This window comes from Megascapheus bottae, chromosome 4 (genome assembly GCF_031878675.1).
Source record: "Megascapheus bottae isolate mThoBot1 chromosome 4, mThoBot2.hap1, whole genome shotgun sequence".
NCBI lineage: Eukaryota > Metazoa > Chordata > Mammalia > Rodentia > Geomyidae > Megascapheus > Megascapheus bottae.
The window spans coordinates 27,497,452-27,524,625 of record NC_143512.1 but is presented as its reverse complement, the minus strand read 5'-3'; the positions used below and the strand labels follow the sequence as shown (position 1 = coordinate 27,524,625).

The 27,174-nt window shown below is 36.5% G+C and overlaps 1 protein-coding gene across 1 annotated transcript in view; it reads left to right on the top strand.

The window, feature by feature from the left end:
* The window catches only part of Rhobtb3 (Rho related BTB domain containing 3), a 65,018-nt gene that overhangs the window by 9,173 nt on the left and 28,671 nt on the right, over positions 1 to 27,174 (top strand). The window contains exons 4-7 of the mRNA XM_090331047.1: positions 4,025 to 4,211; positions 15,443 to 15,597; positions 18,682 to 18,793; positions 21,289 to 21,654. Coding sequence (XP_090187173.1) covers positions 4,025 to 4,211; positions 15,443 to 15,597; positions 18,682 to 18,793; positions 21,289 to 21,654 — 820 coding nt within the window. The remainder of the gene's footprint in view (positions 1 to 4,024; positions 4,212 to 15,442; positions 15,598 to 18,681; positions 18,794 to 21,288; positions 21,655 to 27,174) is intronic.

Genomic DNA, 27,174 nt, shown 5'->3' with positions numbered 1-27,174 from the left:
CCTTTTCAGTATCAGGGATGCAGTTGAGCCCTTGAGATGACAATGATGCTGCTGTGCGGAAGAAGTATCCATGGAGAACTTGCTAGCTAGCAGGAGTCTGTGCCAGAAAATGAAGCACTTCTTCTACTCCCAGTCCTTTCATTATAAAAGATCGTACAGCCTGAAAAACTAACTTGTTCAACACATTGTTGAACAAATGTTTAGTGAATAGAGTACACAAATGTAGAGGAAAGCAAATAAGCCAAATTAGGAGGCTAGGGTTGCTTCTCCTGTTTTTAATTTGGGCTGCTCATCTTTTTCTGTTTAAGTTAGCAAAATTCATGCTTAGGATCCTTTGTGTTGTATATAGTGAAATGAAATCTTCGAGATGGATCAAACAAACGTTTGTAGATTGGAATTTGGTCATACCGTGGTTGATTGGCTTTATTAAGCTAGTAAATGTATGCTATATTGTGTGATAGGACTCTGGTGGTATTGGTCAGTTTTTTTTTTTAAATCAGGTATAATTTTCTATGTGTAACAGGTCTCTTCAGACATAGTAAGATTGCATTTGCAAGTTCTTTTATTCTCTTACTAATAATAATGCCAAAAGATATAATAAGTTGAGTATATTAATGACTTATATACCATATATAAGTATCAAATTAATTTAGCAGAATAAATGATACATGAGATTTTGTTACCAAAAGAGAGTGAATTTGCATTCTCATAGTTTCATTCCGTGCTTCTTTGTCTTTGGTAAATCTTTCACTTTCTCTCAGCCTTAATTTCCTTGTCCTTAGAGTAATCATCATTATTTTAGCCTACTAGAGCTGTTCTGAGAAGTAAGTGAGATCGTACATGCAAAGGTTCTAAAGCTTAGAAGCTGGCATGCAGTAGGGGCTCTAAAAGTGGTAGTTACTATAATGCAGTGTTAATTATAACACTTTAGTATAGTCATGTATCACTTAACACTTAACAAAGGTAATTTCCTCACATACCCATTGAGATTTAGACCAGTATAATCATCTGCAAAACGTAAATGCTAGTAGATCTGTAGCTTTATAATCAAGTAGAATGAAATGGGTATGTTGTAGAAATTCAGATTGTTTTTTTCTAAAATGAGTTCAGTTCTCCAAATATGGTTCCAAGCATTGTATTGCATAATCCCCTAGAGGAAATCCGGGAACTGATTTACAAGGGTGGGAAAATTTTATTTCCTCCATGATTCTAGAAACCAGTGGGGCCTTTTCTCTTTGACATAGCTGTTATAGCCTTGGGGTCAGAATGAGAAAGTTGTACTTCCCTTCCCAAGTTATTTTCTATGGATCCTTAGTCGTATTCTGGCTTTTTGCCTTATAACTTGGCACTTTTTAAGAAATGTGCTTCAAAGTCATTAGAGGTAGCTCATTATTAAATACTTTTTTGTCCACTCCTTTTTTTGTGTGAGCAATCATGTTATTTATTCACCTCACGTTTCTAGATATTTCCCTTCCTACCAAAAATAGTTGATTGAAAGTAGTGAGGTGAATGTTCACCATTTTTGGTGTAAGATTCAAAGTTTTGATTTGTATTGTGCATGAAAGCATAGAAAGTGTTTATATCCTCGAAATCATAGAGTTGGTAGTGTTCAAACACATTTTCCCCCAGGACATTTCTCCTTAAATTTCCCACTTTCCTTGATGTCTTTCTAGTAACTCTGGAATCTTGACCTCTTTGGAATGTGAAAAGGAGTTTCATTTATTGTCTGAGAGTTGGTGACTCCTTAATATCAGTCCCATTTAGAGTTATGAATTCTGTATATCTGACTTCACCTGTTTGTTGTTTTTGTTATTCCTACATATTCTGTTCTACTTGTACACTTTAAATTTGAATGCTGTACCATGTGGTTGAAAATGAAGTCTTGAGGTTTAGGATTGGGAAATTTGTGTAGAGTGTGTACTGGGAAGTGTGTACTTGTCCTTGGACTGTGTTCTGTCTCTTTTCTACCCAACCCCCTTGTACTCCATCAAGTTCAGTCCTTTGCTCTTTAGTGTTGATAGTTCAGTTTGCCTCTTTTTGGTTCTTTTAAAATTTCTTCAGGAGTGCTATATTCTCTCACTTTCTGTGGAGTAATCATGTCTAAAATTCTGCAGTATGTTTGTTGAGAGATGACAGACAAGGGGGGAATAGGGAGATATTGGTGAGGAGAAGCTCAGAAAAAGAGCATTGTGTAACACTCCTTCAGAAGTTTCCATCATAGTTTGATAGCTCTGTCTCCTAGATCTTGATTGACTGGTTAAAACACTATTAACCCTATTCTGAACTCATGTGTCAGTGTACAAACTTGCACAGTGCAGTAGTTTTGGACCTGTGAGCCATATCTAGCTGTCATAGTTTCTTAATCCAGCTTTATTACATTCTAAAAGTGTATATCGAAGGTTGAATGAAAGAACAAAGAATGATCAGTAGATATTTATGCATATTTGACAATGCAATTGAGATATATGGAGATATTTTTGCATACTAATATCTGGATATAAACTTTGGAAAAAACACATATACCAACAAATATATAAATATACACACAGTGCATATAAAGTATACACAAATCTATATATACAATAATATATATACTTATATATGCACAAATGCAACATCTAACTATATATACATATAAATAAACATATAAATACATATACATATGTGTATGTATGTACATAAACGTGTGTGTGTATATGTATGTATGTATGTATGTATGTATGTTGATCCTGATGCTTGAATTAAGGACATGAGGGCAGTCCCTTAGTTTATTTTACCTAAAACCCATGTTCTGCCACTCAAGCCACAGCTCCATTTCTGGCTTTTTGCTGGTTAATTGGAGACAAAAGTCTGCTTAGACTAGCTTTAGATTACAATCCTTTGGTCACAGCCTCCTGAATAGGATTATAACCACTAGCCCTTGGCATAAAAATTACTTTTATAGTATCCAAGCACCAAAACTTCAAGGAGTAGATTCTGTAACATATTGCTTATGCTTCCAATTCTAAATACAACTATTATCAACTTAGAACAAAAGAAAGATTACACAACTGGAAGATTTATTTTGAGTTTTTAATGTAGAAGCAAAATACATGAATTCAAATATATTCCTTCCCATGTTAACATGTTGTAAAATAGCAGGTTTTATAGAGGTATAGTCTCCCCAACCTGCTAAATACACTACACATACACAGTATAAAGCCAAGGAGTATGTATGAAGTTTTCAAGTTTGTATGAAATATATGGAGCACCACAAAATTCACAGTATATGGCAATTCAAAGCACTAAAATATCTTCTAGGCTCTAAGTGGGTCACAGAATTTCTCTGAAGCACCATTACTCATACCAGTACTTTGTGTCTAATTCTATAGTATTAGATTTTTGAAGGTTTTAGGTGACTGAGAACAGTGCAACTTTAAGACAAAGTGCTTATTGAGGTGCAGATATCTAAAGAATTCTTCAAATATATCGTTTAGCTAGTACAATATTATATAAGCCAAATGAATAAAAAATGGTATAGTTTAGTATTAGGAATTATACATTTTATACAGTTACCTAATTAAAAGTAAATTTACAGCTAGATGCTGATGGCTTATGCCTATAATCTTTGCTTCTCAAGAGGCTGAGATTTGAGAATTTCAGCTTAGAGTCACCCTGGACAGTCAAGTCCCAAAGACTCTTACTTCCAAATTAACCAATAAAAAGTTAGAAGTGGGGTGGGGGGAGGGAAATGGAAACAAAAGCATGAGAAGGGGTAGCAATGTTTGTTAAATATTGCACCTTCTATCTGGCGAATATAATGTAACCCTTCTATTAATTACAATAAAAGTATATTTAAAAAAAAGAAAAAAGAAAAGTGGAAATGTGGCCATCCAGAAGCAGAAAAAGCCAAGCAAGGAAAATTTATACAAATTAATTCAACAAATTAAAATAGAGCAAAATCTTTAACGTTGCTATATTATTATGTTCTAATTGATTTTATGATTGAAGATCACTAATGTTTGCTATTTGCCTTTTGGTCTAGGACATTTTTGACAGTGATTGGTACACATCTCGAAATCTAATCGGGGGCGCTGACATCATTGTGATCAAATATAATGTAAATGACAAGTTTTCATTTCATGAAGTAAAAGACAATTATATTCCAGTGATAAAAAGAGCATTGAATTCAGTTCCAGTAATCATTGCTGCTGTTGGAACTAGACAAAATGGTAAGTGTGTATAATGTACATTAAGGTACCATACTAAATCTAAAGAAAGCTGAATATATTAATGATTAATACTCCAAATGACTACGGATTGAGTACCTGCTGTTATCTCTTCATTTGATCTGATAGTAAGACATCAAAAGAGAGGATCACAAACTTCTGCTGGGGACCTGATGGGTACAAAGCTGTCTTTTAAACTGCTCTTCCACAGCAGTGAAAGAAATTAGGAACTCTGCTCTTTTTCAGACATGAAAGATACTAGATTGATATTGAGCCCTAGAAAGCTCTTCTGACACTCTGGAGGTTATGCGTTGGGAAGGATAGATTATCCTGAGACAGAAGCAGGCATAGGAGGCAGGATTTTTAGACTGATAAGGAATGAGCTGCTGAGACTGCTGGAGGGAAGGAATGTTGTCTCTGAGGCAGTTGGATTCACTTGGTTCAGGCAGTTCCAGGTCTGGTGCTATGCATATTAATGTCAAATAGCTTGGGGCCAACTCAGGATTCACTTTGACTTCATGGTATTTTATTTTATTATTTTTTCTAATTATCTGTAAGTATTTATACTGAGGAGTTTCCATTCACATGTTAGTTATGGGTATAATGCATTTTGATCAATAATACATCTTTTATCATTCCTTCTGCCTCCATTTATCCCAACGCAATCCATCTCTGCAAGTTACTCGGTTCCATTGTGTCCATTCAATATTATGATTGTATTCAGAGACCTTTCAATTCTCCATTATACTATCCATTCTTTTGACCCCTTAGTGAAATATGTTTTAGCTTCCTGATATTCATTCTGTGAAAATGTAATTTTTCTCTTTTTTCCTCTTTTTATCTTTTCAATATATTTTTATTGTAATTAATAGAAGGGTTACATTTTATCCGCCAGATAAAAAGTACATTACCTACCCCTTCTCATGTTTTTGTCCCCATTTCCCTTCCCCACCTCCTCCTCTCATCTTGTTTCCTCCCCCCTTCTCTATCCTATTTCAAATAAACATATATACAATATATCAGATAACAAGGTAAGATACTGTAACAATATGAGATAACCAAGGGACAACAAAAGAGATGAGAAATAACATAGCACATTAAGGACAACAATCACACATTATATGGCTCTTATTTCTATATCCTGGAGGTCCTTGCATTTGTCCTCACCCTATATGACCTTATATATCTAGGTTTTTTCCCTATTGTAAACCTCTGCTAAGAGAGTCCAGGTTTATACTAATTATGACAAATGAGGGAAACCATTGAGCCTATGTTCCTTTGAGTCTGGCTTACTTCACTTAATATGGTTTTTTCTAAGTCTTTCTATTTCCTTAAAATGTAAGTTCTTTAGAGAAGTTACATCATTGAACACCTCCCCTGAAAATACCACACTTCAGTCAGTTTGTAGATATATATGCATGTGGCCTTCTGTATATTTTCATCTATGTATATTATTTAGATCTACCTTTTCCATATGAGATAAATGTGCTCATGTTTTTCTGTGGCTGACTCAAAGGGACCTTCTTATTACACTGTTGGTAGGAATGTAAATTAGGCAGTTTGAAGAATTCTCAAAACACAACATAAAACTACCCTGTGCTGGGAGCTTGTGGCTTACACCTGTAATCCTAGCTACTCAGGAGGCCAAGATCTGAGGATTGTGGTTCAAAGCCATCCTGAAGAGCTCAGGGACAGCACCTTGGCCCTGAGTTCAAGCTGACCAAAAAAAAAAAAAAAAAAATCACTCTTGGGTGTTTATCCAGAAGATTACAAATCAGGATATAGTAAAGATACTTGCACACTCATGTTCATTACTGTACTATTCACCATACCCAAGCAATGGAAATAGGTGAGATGCTCTATAGGCCTAAATGAATCAAGAAAATGTGGTAGTGAGATATATTGCAGGGAAATGGATGGATCTGGAGAAAGTATGTTAAATAAAGCAAGCCAGGCTTAGAGAAATTTGGGGTATTTCAGAGATACTCTTAGTGGTGTTATAGTAGTAAAATGGTCTTTAAAATTTCATTTTTTATTCATCTTTTTTTTTATTCATTCATCTATTTTTTAACTTTTATTGAGACATAGGAAAGTAGGAATGTAGAGTTCAGAAATATTTTTTTTCCCGGTACCAGGCCTCAAACTGAGGGCTTGGGCGATGTTCCTGAGCTTTTTAGCTCAGTATTAAGACTCTGCTACTCCAGCTCTTTTGGTAGTTAATAGGAGATAACAGTCTCATAAACCTGCCCAGCTGGCTTCTATCCTCCACCCTCAGATCTCTGCCTCCTGAGCTAGGAGTACAGCCATGAGCCAGTGGTCACTCGGCTGAATTCACTAATTTTTTTAAAAAATAATTTTGTTGTAAAGGGATTACAGTTCCATAAGTAAGGTAATGAGAACATTTCTTGTAAAACATTGTTGCCCCTCCCTCATTTTTCTCCCACTATCGCTTCCTCCCACCCCCAACTCACCACTGTCTCCTATCAAAGTTAAGTTCGTTTCACAAGACACTATGTTGGAAATGAATTCAGTAATCTTAAGGGAAACTTTTGCTTTTTAACTTATTCATTCATCAATATATCTGTCATACAGTTAAAAGTAGAACAGTTATCCCAGCAGTTCAAAAGACTCTTAAGCCTCTTTCCCAGGTAATAAATAGCTCATTACCTTAGAGATAACCACTACTCTGACCTCTAACAATGGATCAGTTTTAACTACTCTTGAACTTTATACAGATAGAATGATGCAATTTATGTTGTGTGTATATAATTTCATCTTTTTATTGTTTCATATTTCATTATATGAGTGAGCTGTAATTAGTATAGCCATTCTCCTTTTGATGATACAGAGATCCTTTCCTTGGACTGGAATAGCTGGATCATAACATAGGTATTTGTTCAGTTGGTACAAATAAAGGAAGCTAGCCTGCTGTGACCCAGGATTTGACTATTTCCTTTTCCTGGCTATGATTCTTGAGAGTTATCCACACTTTCTGAGTCTACTTCCTATTGATATTCAGCCCACTACAGTCTCACTTCAACTTTCATATTGCAGAGTTCTTACTTAGGGTTGCTAGTTAAATCCTTATTTGTCAAATTTAAAATACCTTGGTAATAATTGTCTTTTTAAAAGTATTCAAATATTTCCTTCTGTTTAATAAAGCTACTCTTTCTTGTGTGGTTTTTCCAATTGTCTTCTATATTGGCCCCCTCATATTTCTTTCAAAAGCACCAGTGCATTGTGTGTGAGTTGCTTCCAGTGTTCCACCCTTTAGCTTTACCTCTTCATACATTTTACCCAGATCACAAAGCATGTTAATTGGTTACTAGGGTTACCCAGTACACACATAGTTATTGTCCAGTCTGCTTTTTTGGTTCAAGTCTTTCTCCTAACCTTATTTTCTACTATAGTGAGTGATAGAAACCCATTTACCCAACCTAAAACCTCAGTAGACCTACTTTTCTGTCCAATTCCCACATCCAGTTGATTAATAAACTTACTGCATTCCTCACTGGGTTTTAAATTATTGTCATTTACTCATCTTTCCTAGTAGTTTTGATTTTGTTTTTCTAAAACAGCGGGTGCTTTCAAACTTTTGGTAATGCTTCAAACTTCAACAATTTTGAAAGTTCATTGTAAGGCACTGCAGATACAAACACATAAAAAAGAAAGTATTTGTAGTGATAAGAGACAAAGCCATCAATTATATTTTCATTTTAATTTTTATTACTATCATAAAGGTGGTATACAGACGGGTTTTGGTTAGAGAGGTCATGTAATGAGTACATTTCTTTTTGGATAGTTATCCCTCCCTCCCTTTCTCCCCATTTCCTCCACCAATCCCCTCTCACAAGTTGTATAGTTCATTTTCAACACAGTGTCTAGTGAGTACCATTTGGTACATCTCTGTGCTCCCTCCCTTTGCCCTCTGAAAGACACACAAATGAACAAGACAAAACAAAACAAAACAAAAACAACAAAGAAAAACACCTTCTTATTTCCTTTTCACTAAATATTATTTTATTTTTATTTTTTAAAAAGCTACCAGAAGCTGCAAACATTGAACACTCTTGTCAGTGTTTGACTTTCAGCTGGCTGTGAAGTCTTTGACCATCCCTTTACCAGTCACTTTTGATGTTTCCTATACAGAGAAGAGAATAATGGTCTGTTTTCCTTTCGGTTCCTTCATTCTTCAATAGGCCCTGCTATTAGTGTTTCAGCTCAGCATCTTGCATCTGAGGCCATGCAGTCTGCCCTGCAGGAGCAGAAGTGAAAGTCATCAGCATTTACCTACACAAGGGCAAATCATGAGTAATAGCTTTTGAAATCTAAAGTTAAATTTCCCCTTAGTAGTATCTGGCTACTCCAGAGTTGCCTACCTGATACAAGGTAGATTGAGCTACCATAGAGTCAGTGATCTTAATTCAGTTCATTTCTGCCTGTACTAAAGGGAGAACTATTAGTTAATAGTTGTTTGTTGGTTCAATATTAAATGGGATAATTTTTGCTGAGCACATAGCATAGTGAATATATCATAAGTAGTAAATTTTTCACTTATTTTTTTAAAAAGCTTATTTTGAAAATTTTGCAAAAGCATATGACTATGTGAAAGAACTTACTATCCATGTTCCCCAGGGCTTTGGGAAGAAGGCAAAAGGAAAAGGTCTTGCAATTTGGGCCACATCAGCTTCATGATATATTGATTAATCTCTGGCCTCCTATTCTTGCCTTGTGTCTTCTCAAATAAATTCTCTCAGAATACGCATGAATACACATCAGTTCATGACACTAAATGTTTTCAATTCTTAAGGGGCTTCCTTCCTCACTAACTTTTATTTTGCTAATTTTTATTTTTATTTCAAACCTAAGCAGGATGGATAAAACCTAGAAACTCCAGTAATTTTCTTTCTGTCTACACCTTTAAACAGTTTCCTTCTATAAACAGTTTCCTTTCTTTTTGCTCCCATACCTTTCTTTTAGAATCATATGGCTCAAGATTTATTTTATAAACTCAAAATGTTATTATCTATTTCTGATTATTCTGTCAGATAATCTTAGTGTTTGTTCTAGAAGGAACCTTTAGAGTCCTGCTCCATTCAGTTTTTAAGACCTTATTTTTCTGTATAAAATGTCCAAAGCTCACCTTAGAATTTTGCCCAGCGCAGCCCTGGGATCCACCTTTGCTCAGTTCTATTTCACAAAGATTGATACATGAAAACCTTTATCCAGACTCTTCCTTTCCCATTACTTACTGTAGGTTCCACTGCTTCTGAATCCTTTTAAGGAAAAGAATTGAGCTAAGGAGGGAGAAGAAGGGAGGAAAGAAGGAAGGGAGAAAAGGAAGGAAGGAACAAGAAAAGGAAGGAAGAAAAGGAAGGATGGCAGGAGAAAAAAATAAAGAAATGAAAGGGAAAGTGAAATGGGGAGGAAAGGGTAAAAGAGAAAAGGGGAGGATATATATTCAGAGATTCCATTTGATCCCATTTTTCCAATACGGTAGTAATCTCACTTCATTAAAGAGCTCCAGTTCCTTGTAAAATCTTACAAGGCACGTTTCTTCTCTATGTCTTACACACGTGTCACCATAACTCATCTGTGAAGGTTTCTACCTCCTTCTTATCCTTCCACTTTGTTCTTGAGACAGTGTTACAGTGATAGTTCATATCAGCCAGATATTTTTGAACCTCCTGTATCAACCTCTCAAGTATTGGGGTCACAGAGATCCCTTTATTTCTTTTTGTTGTTTTGTCCTTGGCCTCTTCCCCCCACCCCAGCTCATACATTAGTTCTCTACTAATCTACTTGATTAAAATTCTCATTTCAACACCTTCTCATATCCAAGATTTCTAATTGGATCTTTCACAACTTCTTGTTCCTGTCTTAAGGATGAAATATTTAATTAAGAATAATCAATTCTACTTGATCATTCTATTTTGATGAATATTGACTCTGGCTGTGTGTAGGTATTCTGAATCTTTTCATTTGATGCGGTTTTATTTCAGATGTAGATATTTCTCTGGCATTCTTAATTTGCATCTTGTGCAACATACTTCCCCTGATGGGAAAGTTGGTGCCTGCCTTTTCTTTTCCTTTTGCCCAGCTGCTCTCTGGGGATTGTAGTAGAAGTAGGTAAACACACTGAGGAGCTCTGTGCCTCCTTTTTTTTTGTTAAGCCTATCTCCAGTCAGTTGCTTATGGGCCTCCTGCTTCTTTCTGTCCACATTGTCCTGGACTCTTCATTCTGCTGGAGTCCTTCACTATTTACCTTCATTTTGTCAGGAACTATTAAGTTTCTAGGCTTATGAGATCTCTACTTTTAATGTCGTGATCCATTCAATCTATCCCATCTCCTTACCTCCCTACTTTACTGTGTCTGTGGTGTGGCCAGGAGGGAAGATGGTAGTGTGGGCTTAGTTTTCTATCTTGAAAATGAAAAAGTGTGTGTGTGTGTGTACGTATGTATGTGTGTGTGTGTGTGTGTGTGTGTGTGTGGGTGTACATGTGTGTGTTTTCACTTCCAGGTCTCTACCTGTGCCTTTCCTATGAGCTGCTATCATATCTGCCTTGCAATCTCATAGTTATTCTTTTTTTTTTTTTTGCCAGTCCTGGGCTTGAGCTCAGGGCCTGAGCACTGTCCTTGGATTTTCTCAAGGCTAGAGCTCTACCACTTGAGTCTTAGCACTACTTCTGGCTTTTTTCTATATATGTGGTACCAAGGAATCGAGCCCGGGTCTTCATGCATGCTAGGCAAGCACTTTAACCACTAGGCCAAACTCCTGGCCCTCATAGTTATTCTTTAAGTCATTAATTTTTCTATGAAGCCTCCCATAATCACTACAGGCAGTTAATTTTCCTGCCTCATTTGCCATGGTAACTATGTGTACCTTTATTTTAGTACTTGTTATGTTGCTTGTGTTGGCAGTCATATCTATCTTGGTTTAGTTGACTGTAAGTCATTTTTGTCTTTGTATCTTTATGTCCCTGTTGCTTGACCTGTGATAGATATTCAATAAACATTTGTTCAATAAGTGAATGAATGGCTGTGTGAAAAATCTAGGTGAAAAGAATCAATTTCACTAACAAGTTAAAATTAATTTGTCCTATAAGATGTGGTTAAAAAGTAATTACAGATGTAAATCTGGCCATTTAACTTGAGGATCTTCATTATTGTACCTTTCCTACCTTCCTTGTTTCTTGTAATACATAAAGCCAAGCTGGTGCTCTCCTGATAATTCTCTGGAACTCTTTTCTAGAAATTATTTTGCAAATACAATCAGTCTCTTTTTTTGTTGAATCTTGTTTGTCTATATTATTATTATTATTATTATTATTATTATTATTATTATTTTGCTAGTCCTGGATCTTGAACTCAGGGCTTGGGCACTGTTCTTGAGCTTTCTCAAGGCTAGTACTCTACCACTTGAGCCATAGCACCACTTCCACCTTTTTCTGTGCATTTGGTACTGAGGAATTGAACCCAGTGCTTCGTGCATTCTAGTCAAGCATACTACCACCAGGCCATGCTCTTGGCCCAGTTTTTGGCTTTTTATTAAATAGTGAATCCATTTTTTTTTTCCAGTCATGGGGCTTGAACTCAGGGCTTAGGTGCTGTCTGAATGTTTCAACTCAAGGCTGCAATTCAACTTTGAGTCACAGCACTTCCAGTTTTCTGATGGTTAACTAGAGATAAGGGTCTCATGAACTTTCATGCCTGGACTGGATTTGAACTGTGATCCTCAGATCTCAGCCTCCTGAGTAGCTAGGATTGCAGGTGCAAGGCACCGGCACTCAGCCAGTGAATGTTTAAAAACAAATTATTGTAATGTATAGATGGGTCACAGTTACATTTGCCAGACAGAGGGTATATCACTTCTTACACGTTGACACCCCCTCTCATGTTTTTGTCCCCATTTTCCTCCCTCCACCCCCTCCCAGTCATCTTGTTTTCTCCCCTTTCTTTCCCTATTTCAAATAAACAAATAAATGTATATACAATATACCAGGTAACAAAGTCAGATACAGTAACAATATGAGATTAACCACAGGATAACAAAAGAGAAGAGAGATAACATAGTACATTAAGAACAACAATCACATAATACAAAGCTCTTGTTTCCACATTTAGCCTCATCCTATATGGCCTTATATCAATTTTTAAAGAAAATTTTTTTCCTTTTGCGAAATGTTACAGGGATACTTTCATATATTTAAACTTCTGAAACTGGACATTCTACCTTTAAAATAAATAGAGCTTGGCATGTTATTAAGCTAGAAGTTTTGAAAAGAATTTCTAAAACTTTTATGCAGTGGCAACATTGTACTAATCACTTTGCAACTTTCCAGAGCCTTTCTTTTGAAAGCCTCTGCCCTTTACTCAACTGCCACAGTTACTATGTTTCCTTCTTTTTTATAGAAAAAAAGACCACAGTGTTAGCTAGAAATATAGCCATGATCCAGTACTACCAGGAGAAATAAGCTTAAAGTGATTTGAGGCCCTCAGATCTTTCTTGATAAAATGCTTAGTGTAAATTTATGTAATACAGAACTGTTTTGTTCATCTTCTGCTATAGCCAAATCTAGGAAGATCCTTACTTAGAACCTTTGATTATGTAGCTATTTGATATGCCCAAGAATGTGGGTTTGATTGGAAAAGCCGATTATTAGAACAAAAGTCTCTGAAGAAGGTTTAAAAATAATATTTTATAATTCAGATAGAAAGTAGATAACTAAGACACAACTAATTACTACAAAATGTTCTGTATTAGAATTACACATTTGTCCTTTTTGGCAAGTAAATATAAGTTTCTCTGGGACTGAAATAAGTGAATTAACTAAAGCAAGTGTTTGAGTGCCAGCCCACCAAATATGAGGTAATGCGTTTAAACCCCAGTACTGCTAAAAAATAAAAAATACAAAAAATTAAAAAAGTATCTTTAGGGCTGGGAGTTTGGCTAGTGGTAGAGTGCTTGCCTAGCATGCACGAAGATCCGGGTTCGATTCCTCAGTACCACATACATAGAAAAAAGCCAGAAATGGTGCTGAGGCTCAAGTGGTAGAGCTCTAGCCTTGAGAAAATCCAAGGACAGTGCTCAGGCCCTGAGCTCAAGCCCAGGACTGGCAAAAAAAAAAAAAAGTATCTTTAGTAATATTGAGAAATGGACATATACCGTGGACGGTAGGAAAACCCTATTCAGTTTATTTTAACCTAAAGCTACTTCTACTTGTTCCTAAATTCACAATTGTTTTGTTAAAAATTATGTTATATTATATTCCCTTGATTTTTTCTCTTGGAACACTAACTTGGCTTAAGTTTTGTTCAGAAATAAAGTTTAATAAGATGATCTGCCCACTCAGCCCATTCCTTCAATATAAGAAGACTTTTGTAGCTTAACAAGGCCTCTGTCTTCAGAAAAATCAAAGCTTTGTAATGAAGGCTTTGTAAGGAATGAAAAATTCCGATGTGATGTTTTTCATGATACACTGATTTCTTCAGGAAAACATTGTTCCAAACATAAAATGTTCTTGAAAAAGTAAAAAGCAAAGACTTATATTTGAATTATGGCATAATTAAAGAAGACAAATTTAATTTTTAAATCACTGCATCTTTGGAATAATGGGTTATTTACTCGAGCTTAATTTTCATTCTCTTTTAATGTTACTTTTACTTACCAGATAGAACAAGTTTCATTATTGTTTCTCCATCTTGCATAAGTTAGGAGACTTCAGTATGCCTTGTAACCACTCTGAAAAGCAGCTTTCACCTCTATAAAAAAAAAATGAGAGGTGTGAATACTGAGCTCTAAAGTGCATTCCAGTGTAAGGGTGCACTTACATAATATGTGATTATATACATATTATGCATATATACTAAGCATCCTTACTGTAAACCCCACCATGTACAGACAAGTGCTCCATCCATATGGAGTAGCTAGGCAACAAGTTTTTATGCCCCTGTGCAAAGTTGCTCAAATACTCTTTCAGAGATACTGTTGAACCCCTTTGTTCCCAGGATTTTGAGTTTGATGGCACACATCTGAGTGCCTTTCAGTCAGCTTCCTTATTTATTGTACTCCATGGATGGGAGTTGTCTATTCATGGGCATTTAGTTGTGCTCATTTAATTCCTACCCATGTAAGAAGAAGAACAGAGGCTGCCTTCCTTCATTGGAAGAACAACTCTGAAACAGCTGCTAAGCTTTAGAACATTGTGGGATGACCTGTAGTCTATGATCAACCACATTGCAGTTCAAGTTTTCCGTCTACCCAGATTCATATCTCTCATTGCCTAGAAGAGTTGTACTGAAAAATCATCCATCCCCAATTAAGGTTAATATGCAGCAGTCTTTATCTCAAGCTGTGTCGCTCAAGCTGTACAGACATGCATTTTTAGACATGACTTCGCCCTCTCTGACTTGCTGGACTTTTGAACAGCGACACATCTGGTGTGCTGGTGGTGAAATGGCAAATTATTGAATGAGGAGTCAAACATATATTTTTAGCCTCGGTAGGGTGTGTTCTTATACGTAGGCTAATCTACACCTTCCCAGCTATAATTATGTATATATTTCCAGCATCAATCTTGGGATAGCTTATTTTTGGGATAAATAATTCTTATTCCTTGTGTAATGTTTAATCTTAAAGGCAAAGATAATGTGACTGAATGTGGTCTCTAAAACTGGAATGTCAAATAATTGACATGTCTGAACGAATAAAAATGTACTTCGTATGAAATCTACAAAGTAGGATTTTGTTGCCTTGAAAATGAGGTCAGGGACTCTATTAAAGTAAATAAAAGTATACAGCTTATTCATATTTGGTGAATATAGTTACATACTTAAAGCTTATTACAAAGAAAATCTAGCCTACTGGTTTTTTTTGTGTCTGTGGTTTTATGGGGAATTCAGCTTTGAATTCTTTTCTACTGGCCTAGAATATTAAGGTTCAAAATGTCATGGTTGTATAAAAGCAGCATGGCTGCTGTTTCTGGCAGGGTTCATCTGTTATTTTTCTAGCCTTAGTAATGACCACTGTTTTTATACTCTTCTATTTTCTAAAATTCTGTCTATTTTCCTTGTAGTTAATGCTGGTTTATTTAAGGACTGTTCTATTCTTGACACTTTTGTTAAGAATATAGTGATACTAAGTTCCTAGTTTGTGTTCAATATTCAAGTGACTTGTATGTACTTGTTTCCTGTTTAATTTCGAAGTTCTTTGTTTTTTAATTCATTTTCTCAGAAGAATTACCTTGTACATGCCCACTATGTACCTCTGACCGTGGGAGCTGTGTTAGTACAACAGAAGGAATCCAACTTGCTAAAGAACTGGGAGCTACTTACCTTGAATTACACAGCCTTGATGACTTCTACATAGGAAAATACTTTGGAGGAGTGGTATGTGGAAATTTCTGTTACATATTAAGTCATTTGTCAGGTTGATTCTTTGGCTGTTTTCAGAGAGCTTTACTTTTAAAGCATGACTAGTTTTAACTTTAAGAAATAAAATGAAAGTAAATAGCAGCAGCTTCATAGAGAAAAACTACAAATTTTTCTATTTAAATGAAACATTTTCTATTTTTCTCATAAGGTTTTTTCAGGGTTTGCATTTGTTCATTGTACATAATCAAAAGCATATTTTCTTAGACATTCCTGTGGTGCTTGATAGTAATCATGATGCAGCTGAATGAACATAACAACCTGAGACATGAGACAGTTGGCTTTGAAAGTTCTTGGTTTTTCCACTACTCAGAAAGAATGGTTTTCTTCTTGTTGTTTACTTCAGCAAGATTACATATGCTAAACATGTTCTAGTTAAAACATATTTGGGAATTGCCTATATGAATAGCTTCTTGTTGAAAATACGTGAGCCAAGGATAGCTTGCTCAATGGCAGTGGCATTTAGTGTGTCTTGTGGTCCATTTTGAGGCTAATCTTAACACATAGTCCAGGGCCATTATATTAGGATTATGTGGTCCTTGGAGAGTGCTGTGAACTTGTATCATTTAAGTACTGAATGGCTTTGAACTCTTACTGGCAATCCAAGAGGTACCCTATTTCAACAGGCAGATCTGATTATCATCTGTGACAGGTGACAAACCAAAGAAAACTCCATTAAACATGATCTGGATTTGTCTCTCATTCTCCTAGCTTATGTTTGGCCACTTTTCCCAGTATTCCAGAATATCCCATTATGGACATTCTGATGGAAATATTGATGGTATTAGAAGTGTAGTTTGTTCTGGAGTTAACTAACCTGGTTAAAATGAGAAGCAAGAATCAACAGGACTAATCTATATCAAATATAAGTAGCTATTATTTACCCAGGAATTATATTCAGTGGCTTTGAGATATTTAATTTGGTTGAGAATTATACATGTCTATAAAATATCCAGGAAATGAGCAAGGGGTGGAGACAGATGATTCATTTATTGGCTGTTTTATTGATTGCATTTGGTTTCATTTGTGTAAAGGATGTTGGGTTCCGTTGTGACCCTTGGAATTCAGAATCCCCATTCAAAGATATGTAGATTGAGAATTCAGGATCTCTCTTCCTACCTCCCCACTCATACTTGTGTGCCTTTTACTCTTGTCTCTCCTTGCTTCTCCTTCTTCCTAAAGATTAAGGTTGCATAATGAGAATTGAGGCATGATGAGAATTGAAAATGTGGTCAAGGTTGGGAGAAAGTGTTTTTGTTGGTTTCTTTAACTTGAGACGAGGCTTAGTTCAGAATGATACCTTTCTAGACTCTTGATATGCCTAAATGATATCTTAAGGGTAATAAATCATGACATTTGAAAGAATATGGATTAGGGCTGGGAGTTTGGCCTACTGGTAGAGTGCCTGCCTAGAAAGAATATGGATGGAGGTGAAAGGACTTGAAAACTTACATTTAATAGTCAGAGATGAGGAGCTATACAGTGCTCCCTTCTGTCCCAAGAAAGTAGGACACCTCCTGTGAACTTTGGAGAGCATCATCTGACCCTTGTCCAGTTGTGTCCTTCTAACGAGGCCAATTTCAATGCCTACATCTGCACTGTCTAGTGTGGTAGCTACTACTTGTGCCTATTTCTAATATTTAAGTGAACTGAAATAAAGCTGCCTTACTTAAGCATTGTTTCCAATGTAGCTACATGTCTGCATATGAGCAACGTCTGCTATTGGACAGAATAGATATTATAGAACGTATCTATCAACAAAGACAGAGACAAGGCTGTTACTGTGCTTTAAAGCTTAGTCCTCCAGAATTGTGTGCTCGCTGGCTCAGAATCTGTTCCCAGGGTGTGTGCAGATTGCTTCATTTGGGCCTGTCATGAAGGTGGACTGCCATGCTGGTTGTATGCCTTGAAGGTCTGAGGGAGAGGAAGGCTACTTATAGAAGGAGGAAGGGAGATCAGCGAGAGCTTGGATGTTTACTTGTGGGGACTGGTCCACTGGAGGTGGAGCAGAGGAGAGAAAATAAGAGGAGCTCTTAGTTCCTGAGAGCTGAGGATGACCTAGCTGCATGAATTCCTGAGTAATCTGAGAATTTAAATCTATATCTGTCTGCCTTGGACTGGATGATAATGTATTTGTCAGAACAGGAATATGAAATGTCTTTTATGTAATACTTTGTTTTCTTGATTAGTAACAGTTGTTCTGTGTGAGTGGACATCTATTCATACTTTTGCTCTTGGTCTTGCAAGGTAGGTAGATTGCAGGCCTGGATTGGTAAAAATGCATGTGGATGAGACTTTTAATTTGAAAAGTAAAAGAAAACTTTCAAAGGAATTTGTGTAAGAGAAAAACAATTGAAGTTGCCTAGATGGTAAGGCCATCTGTAGACAGAGAGTTGTTTTTTCTTCGCATTGTGTTTTCACTGGTATTTACTGCACTGATGGCCTACTGTCAAAATTAGTAATCACAAGTTGTAGTGCAAGGCTTCATGATTATTCAGTAAAATTACAAAGATATGATGGCTCATGCCTGTAATCAGTGCTACTCGGGAGGCAGAGATACAGAATCATAGTTGAGAACTGCCTAGGCAAAGAGAACAAAACTGTGTCTTAATTAAAACAAAAAAAATCTATAGTTGGTGGTACATGTCTGTAATTTCAACTATTCTAAAGGTGAGGAATGTTGTCCAAGTCTGGCCCAGACAAAGCATGACACCCTATGAAAAACAAAATCACCTTAAAGAGTTGGCATGTAAGTCAGGTAGTAGAATTCTTGCTTAGCAATCATTGAGGCCCTGAGTTTAATCACCCATACCACTTGAAAATAAAGAAAGGAAAAGAAAAGAAAACTCTCCTAAGTAGGGAAGTTTATTAATGAGCAACAAGGCACCATCTGTTGCTCTAAATATATTTTTTAGTTAAAAACATGTTAATGCATGATACTGACTACACAAAAACATTAGCAAATATGATTTGGAGGTACAAACAATCATATGGGAGGAACAATTTTTTGGCTTTTTAATTTCAATTTGATTTATGTTTTAGTTGGAGTATTTTATGATTCAAGCCTTAAACCAGAAGACCAGTGAAAAAATGAAGAAAAGGAAGATGAATGGCTCATTTCATGGACTTAGACCACCTCAGCTTGAGCAACCAGGTATGCAGATGTTTAGTAGATAATTATATATAAAATATATAATATAAAAAGTATATATTTATATAGCACATGTATAAGAAATATGTAATTATTTATATATACTATAAAATACAAATAACTCCTCAAGGAATTGGAGCAGTAATTCTCAAATCTGAACATGTTTGGGGCTTTTATGTGACACTCTGGTTCAGTGAACTTGGGACCAAGCTCACAAACTTCTCAGGTAATGCTGAAGCAGGTAATTTGCAAACCACAATTTAAGGAAGGCTGTGTTAAAATTTGGTCGTGTGGATTTTTAAAAATAGCAAGCAGTAAAGGGGAGATGTTCTAATTATAGACTAAGATGAAATAACTACCAAATGCTATGTCGTGAATCTTATATCAGACTCTAGTTCAATGAAAACACTGAAATGTCAATTCACTTGGGCAAAATTTTAGTATGGTCTGGACATTAAACAATATCATAGGATTATTGTTAATTTTCCTATGGTGATCGCAGTGTGATTAGTAGAGAAGGTTCTTATTTTTAGATGAGTGGGAAAACATTTTAGAGCCAAAATGTCCAATGTCTACAACGTACTTGTAAGTGCTGAACTATGTGCATGTTTGACTTTCTATCTAGAGATAAGGCCAAAAAAATGACAAGTTAATAATTACTAAATCTTAAGTGTGTTTACTTTATCCTTCTTTAAAAAAAATTTTTTTTGCCAGTCCTGGGGCTTGAACTCAGGTCCAGCGCACTGTCATTGTGTACTTTTTTGCTCAAGGCTTGAGCCCTCTGCAACTTGAGCCACAGCACCACTTCTGGCTTTTTCTGTGTATGTGGTTCCAGTGAATTGAACCCAGGACTTCGCGCATGCTAGGCAAGCATGCTACCATTAGGCCATGCTCCCTGCCCCTTCTTTTAGCATTTTGATGTTTGACAATGTTCTTAATATGGATCTAAAGGAGAGATTTAAAAAATTAAGTTATTTGGGTTGAGGAATACTTGTTTCTTAAACATGATGTTTGAAATATGATGTAAAAAATCAATATTACTAAAATCTTAAAAAAAAACAAAAAAGTAAAGTTATTTGGGTTGAGGAATGGATCAAATGAGAAAGTACATGCCTTGCACATATTACACAAGTTCAAGTCCCTGAATTCAAAGCCCTTTACTACTTAAAGGAAAAAAATTTTACTTACTTTATCTGTTATTGGGACTTTTATATAATTTTCTGATGAAATAGCTCTTGATTTTTGGTTTGTTTTAAGAATTTGGCACTTGGTAGCATAGTAGGTAGGCTATATTTTGCAAGAATGTACTACATGTTTCATGAAGAAATGGAAATGAAGAGTTAGAAGGCCGCAAATATAAAGAACATACATTGTATGTATGTTTTAGGTAATCATACTATATTCTCATCAATATGTGAAATTCTTAGTGCTAATTAAAAAGGAAAAATTTTAAATGACACTTGAAAAATATTTATGAAATGAATAGATATAGATTAAAATAGGAAAATACTGTTTAAAAATGGAAGATCATTTCCAAGTTTTAAAAAAATGTAAGAAAAATAATTCATAAATGACTTTGAGCTTTCACATTGAAGAATACAAAGGGAAACTTAGTTGCAAACCTTGAGGCTTTAAATGATTCCTGGATTAGAAGATAGGGAAATGTCCAGATCAGTAATGTAGATGACCTACTGGTTGTTGGTTCTTACTGATCGAGGAGAAAAAACATACTAGGTGCTCAATGAAAGCTAAACACATCAAGACATTTCTCATGTGAATCTTCATCTTGGAGCACTGGTTTGTACAGTAAAGGGTACTCAAAATAATCTCTTTAGCAAGTACAAAATGTATTCTCTTTGGTGGTTGCATGTTTAGTTGCTCTTAAGTATTGTTCTCGTTCTAAGTTGCTCTAAAGATAAATTCTGGGCTCTAGGGCACCTGACTTTGCATAAAAGTGAGATGGTAGATGTAGTTAGGGTCTATTATGAGGATGGTGGGGGGTGGATATTCTGAACTGGTAGAGGATTTGTGGTGACAAACTAGTAAATCTTTTTAGTCAACACTTTTGATGAGGTGAGCTGAACTGAAACTGCTGCCATATAAAAGTATACTTTTTAATTGGGTGAATGAAGATTAGGTCTGTAAAAAACTGGATAAGGTGGTTTCAAACCTTTGAGGAGGTAGTTAGAGGTATCTTGAATAGTTACAATCTATGAAGAAGTAGAAAGGTAAAGAAATGTTACTTCTCTGGTCACACTAAAATATTATCCAGCATAGCCCTTGACCTCCGGTTTCAGTCCCAGAAAGGAAAAGACTTTAGATATTTCCACCTCGTTAGGTTAAGCTCTACAAAATTTTGTTTATGTAGATCAAAACTAAAGAGCTAATATTGGCATATTTCTTATGGCTCTGTCTAATACTATTTTAAAATGTGCTAAATTTAAAGCTGAAATGATTGCATTTATAGTTTATTTTTTTTCTTTTCTTTTCTGAAACAGAAAAAATGCCTGTCTTAAAGGCTGAAGCATCACATTACAATTCTGACTTAAATAACCTACTATTCTGCTGCCAGTGTGTGGACGTGGTATTTTATCACCCAGATGTAAAGGAAGTTGTAGAGGCCCACAAGATTGTGCTCTGTGCTGTAAGCCATGTTTTCATGCTGCTTTTCAATGTGAAGAGTCCCAATGAGATTCAGGACTCCACTATCATCCGAATGACCCAGGATCTCTTTGCTATAAACAGAGATACCACATTTGCAGGTGCTAGCCAGGAATCTTCAGGCAACCCACCATTACGAGTCATTGTTAAAGATGTCCTCTTCTGTTCTTGTTTATCAGACATTCTGCGCTTCATTTATTCAGGTACTTTGTCTAATGGTTCTGATTATTTACATACTTGACCTTTTGAAATGAACTATGCTATGATCCTCAAGAGTATTGATTAGTTTTTATTAGTTTTATCTTCAACTTACCATCTGAGGTGGATTTTATGCATGAAATGGTATTTGCTTTATATACAGGAGTCTGTATATGAGGGAATCTTATTTACTTGTAAATGAGTTACAAACCTAACAAAATTTTACTGTCCTAGCCATTGTAAGTATGAAATCGGATTATAGTCATGACATCTGTAATGACATACAGCCATCGCCAACACCCATCTCTTTAACTATTGATGCTTTATCTTGCTTATGTAGTCCAAGCTAGCCTTAAAATCAATAGGTAACCCAGCCTGGCCTCAGACTCCAACTCCTCCTGCTTCTGTCTTTCTATGTCTTGGGGTTTTAAGCATATACCCACATACCTGGTGACCATAAAATTGAAACTCAAGGCCAATTAAATAATGTCTACCTATCTATCCATCAAAGCCCCTGGAAACCTCCATTCTACTTTCTTTTTTTTTTTTTTTTTGCCAGTCCTGGGCTTGAGCTCAGGGCCTGAGCACTGTCCTTGGACTTTCTCAAGGCTAGAGCTCTACCACTTGAGCCTCAGCACCACTTCTGGCTTTTTTCTATGTATGTGGTACCAAGGAATCGAACCCTGGTCTTCATGCATGCTAGGCAAGCACTTTAACCACTAGGCCAAACTCCCGGCCCCTCCATTCTACTTTCTGTCTGCATGATTTTGACCACATTAAGTGTCACATGTTACTATTATTATTTTTGGAGTGGTGTTTTAGAATAGTGTATGGCAAATTGCATTCCTTTCTAAGACAAGAATATATTGTATTACCCATTCATCCCTGATGGACATTTTTATTGCCTCTATCATTTTATTGTATATTATGCTACATGATTGTCATATACTTGTTTAGAGTGAGCCTTTGCCTTTAATTCATTTGGCTATAATCCCAGAAGTGGAATTGCTAGATCATTTGGTAATTTTCTGGATTTTTTTTTCATTCTATGCTATTGGGGTTTTAAATTCAAGGCTTTGTGCTTGCTTAGGCAGACATTCTACTGCTCCAGCCATGTCTTCAATCCTTATGAAACAATTATTTTTAAGATAAGAGCTTGCTTTTTGCCCTAGCTGGCCTGCACACAGTCTTCCTATTTACATTTCCTACTGCAACTAGGAAGATAGGCATGTATCCCCAAGTCCCCAGGTTTTTTTTTTTTTTTTTCAGATGAAGCCTCATGAGCTTCTTGTCCAAATTGGTCTGAAACCACAGTCACCCTGCTTTAGGCTAATGAATAGCTATGATTACAGGTATGAGCCTGTGGTTTATTTAAAAAATGTTGAGGAACTATTATACAATGGCTATACCATTTTAAAATTCATGCTAGTAGTACACAGAAGTGCTAGTTTCTTTTCTTTTTCTTTTTTCTTTTTTTTTTTTTTGCCAGTCTTGGGGCTTTATTTCAGGGCACTATCCCTGAGCTTATTTTGCTCAAGGGTAGCACTCTACCACTTGAGTCAAAGCTCCACTTCTGGCCTTTTCTGTTTATGGGGTACTGAGGAATCAAACCCAGGACTTCATGCATGCTAGGCAAGTACTCTACCACTGAGTTACAGCTCCAGCCAGCCTACATGTTTTCTACAACACTTTTTTTTGTCAGATGTGAAGCTTGAACTCTGGGCCTTTGTGCTGTCCTAGAGCCCTTCAGCTCAAAGCTACTGCTCTTCTCCTTGAGCCGCAGAGCCACTTCCCGTTTTCTAGTGGTTAGAGGTAAAAGTCACTTGGACTTTTGTGCCTGGGCTGGCTTTGAACTATGATCCTTAGAACTCAGCCTCCTGAGTAGCTAGGGTTGCAGGCATAAGCCACTTGTGCCTGGCTTCTTACAACACTTTTGTGTGTGTGTGTGTGTGTGTGTGTGTGTTGTTTTGTTGGCAGTATCCATCTTAATGAATTAAAGATGATGTCCCATTGTAGTTTTGATTTGCAGTTGCTGAATGATAAGTGATGTTGTGCATGTTTTCCTATTTTTATTTTACTTTCTTTAGTCTTAAGTCTACTTATAAAAAGTATAGTCTCCTACTGAGGAGGTATAAAATTTTTTAAGTCAAAAATATAAGAATTTACTGTTAAGCTTTAAAGAAATAAAGCCAGGCTTCAGTAACTCATACCTCCTCTCCTAGTTACTCAAGAGGCTAAGATCTGAGAATCGTGGTTCAAAACCAGCCTGGACACAAAAGTCGATGAAACTCGTATTTTCAGTTAACCACCAGAAAACAAATGACACTGTGTCCCAAGTGGTAGATTGCTATCCTTGAGCTGAAGAGCTCAGGGACAACACCTAGGCCCAGAGTTCAAGTCCTGTGACTGACCAAAAAAAGGAGAAAAATGAATAAATTTTTAAAGGGCATATTTATACCTTAAACCCTAGCCAAAATTTCAGACTCTCCCAAATGGGAAATTTAGGGGGAAGGAACTGAGGAAAGAAATTGCATTCAGTTTGCAAACAGGAAATCAGTAGCTAAAGTTACGTGGCATATAATCAACTCAGAATATGAATACCTTGATCATATTTTTAAAAAAATTACCCCTGGTGGTGCTGTAATCATTTAAAAATCATTCGAAAACCTTGGGAGCAAGTATATTATAAATAATGGAAGTTTTAGATCATTTTTAGCAAATGAGTCAACGGTCTCACATCTAAGTATTCAGGTAGGAATGGAAAATAGTGGATATAAAATAAGCAAGCTTCTAAATACAAGTTTTCTTGTTGATAATTTTCTTTTTTAGCATGGAATAAAGAATTTGGAATACCCATTATTTAGATGGTTGATATTAAAATATGAATACTTCTTTTTCATTTGAGTTGTGGTTATATAATTTTGCAAGTTAAAATTTAAATTATGGTTTTGGAAAGTTCAGTTGTAGCAAACTGTGTGTGTGTGTGTGTGTGTGTGTGTGTGTGTGTGTGTGTATGTGTGTGTATGTGTGTGTGGCTGCTTGCTTGTGCATGTGTGTGTGTATAGAATGGTAGGCCCATAATTGTTTACTTAGAAAGCTCTAAATAGGGCCAGTACACTGCTTTGAGTTTGGCAGGTTTATGTAGACTTAAGTTTTATGTGATACAGGTCCTTGTAACTAAAAGTCACCATATAATTCCATACTAGGTAAGAACAGATCCTAGAAGCTAAACATCATTGTATGATGATTACATACCAGGTAAGAATCATCCTAGGATGATTACCTACTAGTTAAGAGCAGCTCCTGACAGTGAGTCATTGGATGATGATTCCACACTAAGTAAGCGTATCACTAGTGAGCTGCACTAGTTAAGGACTTGATTCAGAACCACAAATTTTGTTTCAACTTAGAATCTCCCAGTTCAGAATCTGAGGCTAATTTTGAAAAATGAAAATGATTGCATGTTAAAAGAAAAAAGAATGTTTTTAATGGCATATTTAAGGAGCTATGATGGATGTGTTTGACTTTTTTAAAATTTCACTGTTGAAACCATAGGAATTATTCAGCAAGTTTTCAACAATATCAATTTAATCTTTTCAAAGGTACATGAAATACTGTGAAATTGGTTCTATCTTTTTGAATATGGTAGCAGTTAGAACCAGTTACATGTCTCTCTAGTGTCTAAACCTGCCTAACACTTTCTCCTAAGTTGCAAAATCAATCCATGGAGAAGGGTGAAGAATGAATGCAGATAGAAAAGTGAGGAAAGAGAATAAAACATTCTCTGTTCCCTATACACATTTCCCAGAACCATTTACCCTGTGATACTTTTCAGTGTTGTTTTTTGGTATTCTCTCACACATGATGTGAATGATATTAATATACAATGCAGACTTGCCTTAATAACAGTGCTGGCCTTGGAAAATACTGCTTTCTGGGAACCATAGGTCTGGAGCATACAGTGGGGGCAGATGGTTGGTGGGAGATGAGGCCAGAAGGCTGAGGCATTCCTGCAGATCGTGGGATGGAGTGTTAAGCATGAGCAGACTGGGATCCAGGGTGCTTCTCTCTGGTAGAAAGTTGAAATGAATCAGACAAGAAGGACTCCTGTCAGGAAGCCCATTACGTGGGCCCCAACCTCACTTTCATGTTGGCCTTTGTTGTCTAGATTGAGAGTCCTCTTGGTAGTAATGATTCTGTGCAGATTCTGATTGTCTTGGTAGCATGGGGTGGAACATTAATTCTTACATTTTAAATAGTTTCTGGGTGATGCTCTTGGGAAGAACTGGGTACCAGTCAGGGCCAGTGAATTGGGGCTTGGAACTCAGTAGAGGAGCTGGAAAAAGAAGTCTCTTATCAGTTTGTCATGAGGTCAAAAGGGGTTCGAGTGCCAGGCTAACTGATATTGAGCAATTCAGACATGGGTTCTCAGTGTTATTATGTCTCCTGTCCAAAATGGAGGAATGTGATTGCTTAGCTGATGGGTGGAAACTGAGGCAGGATAGGAACTTAAGGGCAGAGGAATATGGAGAAACAGAGAGCTTTCTAGCAACCCAGGCCAAGTGCTCCACCATGGTTTTGTGTGTGTGTGTGTGTGGCAGGGTGGGGCGGGGGGAGAGTTGATACTTGCTTTGAAGTCATACTTCCTAGGCTGTCACTTTTCCACTTAGGCCATACCACTAAGTCATTTTTTTACATAGTTGTTTTTCAAATAATGTCCCACGTTTTTTGCCTAGGTCCAGCCTCATCTCTACATAGCTGGAGTTACTAGAATGGACCATTATGTCTGGCTTTTTTTGGTGGACCTCTTAAACTAGCTTCTTAGTAGTTGGGACTACATTTGTAAAAGACACCATGCCCAGCCTTTAGGACTCTACTTCTTAATCTGATATTGAACTTACACATATCAGCTCTGATCTGTCCTCTCTGTCTCAACCAAAGTAAGAAGTGGTATTGAGTATAGACAGGGAACCACTCCCTTGACTCAGGCTGTAGAGAGATCTCAGTGCTGGTTGAGAAGGAGAAATGTCTGGTGCCTATTAACTGTTCTGCTCACAGACGATAGTTCTGATGGCCAGCAAAAGTAATGTTTCATTTATATTCTTAACAGAATTAAAGGTCCCAGGAATTGGTGGCTCACATCTGTAATCCTAGCTACTCAAAAAGCTGTGATCTAAGTGACAACCCAAGCTGCAACCCAATAGGAACGTCAGTGAGACTCTCATCTCTAATTAACCACTAAAAAACTGGAAGTAGAGCTGTGGTGCAAGTGGTCGAGTGCTAGCATTCAGAATAAAAGCCCAGAGACAGGGCCTAGGCCCTGCTATCAAAAAAAAAAAAAAAAAAAAGTAAATGAAAAAAAAATCTCATCTACATCTTCAAAAAAGAGTCTTTTGTTCTTAAATCTCTGAAGAGAGGACAAGTGTTCTCAGACACTCATGCAGTGGCTCCCTTGCAAGAGCAGGTCACCTGTCCAGGGTCCTATGGGGGAAGCACACAGGACCAGAGATGTGGTCTGCTTTGTA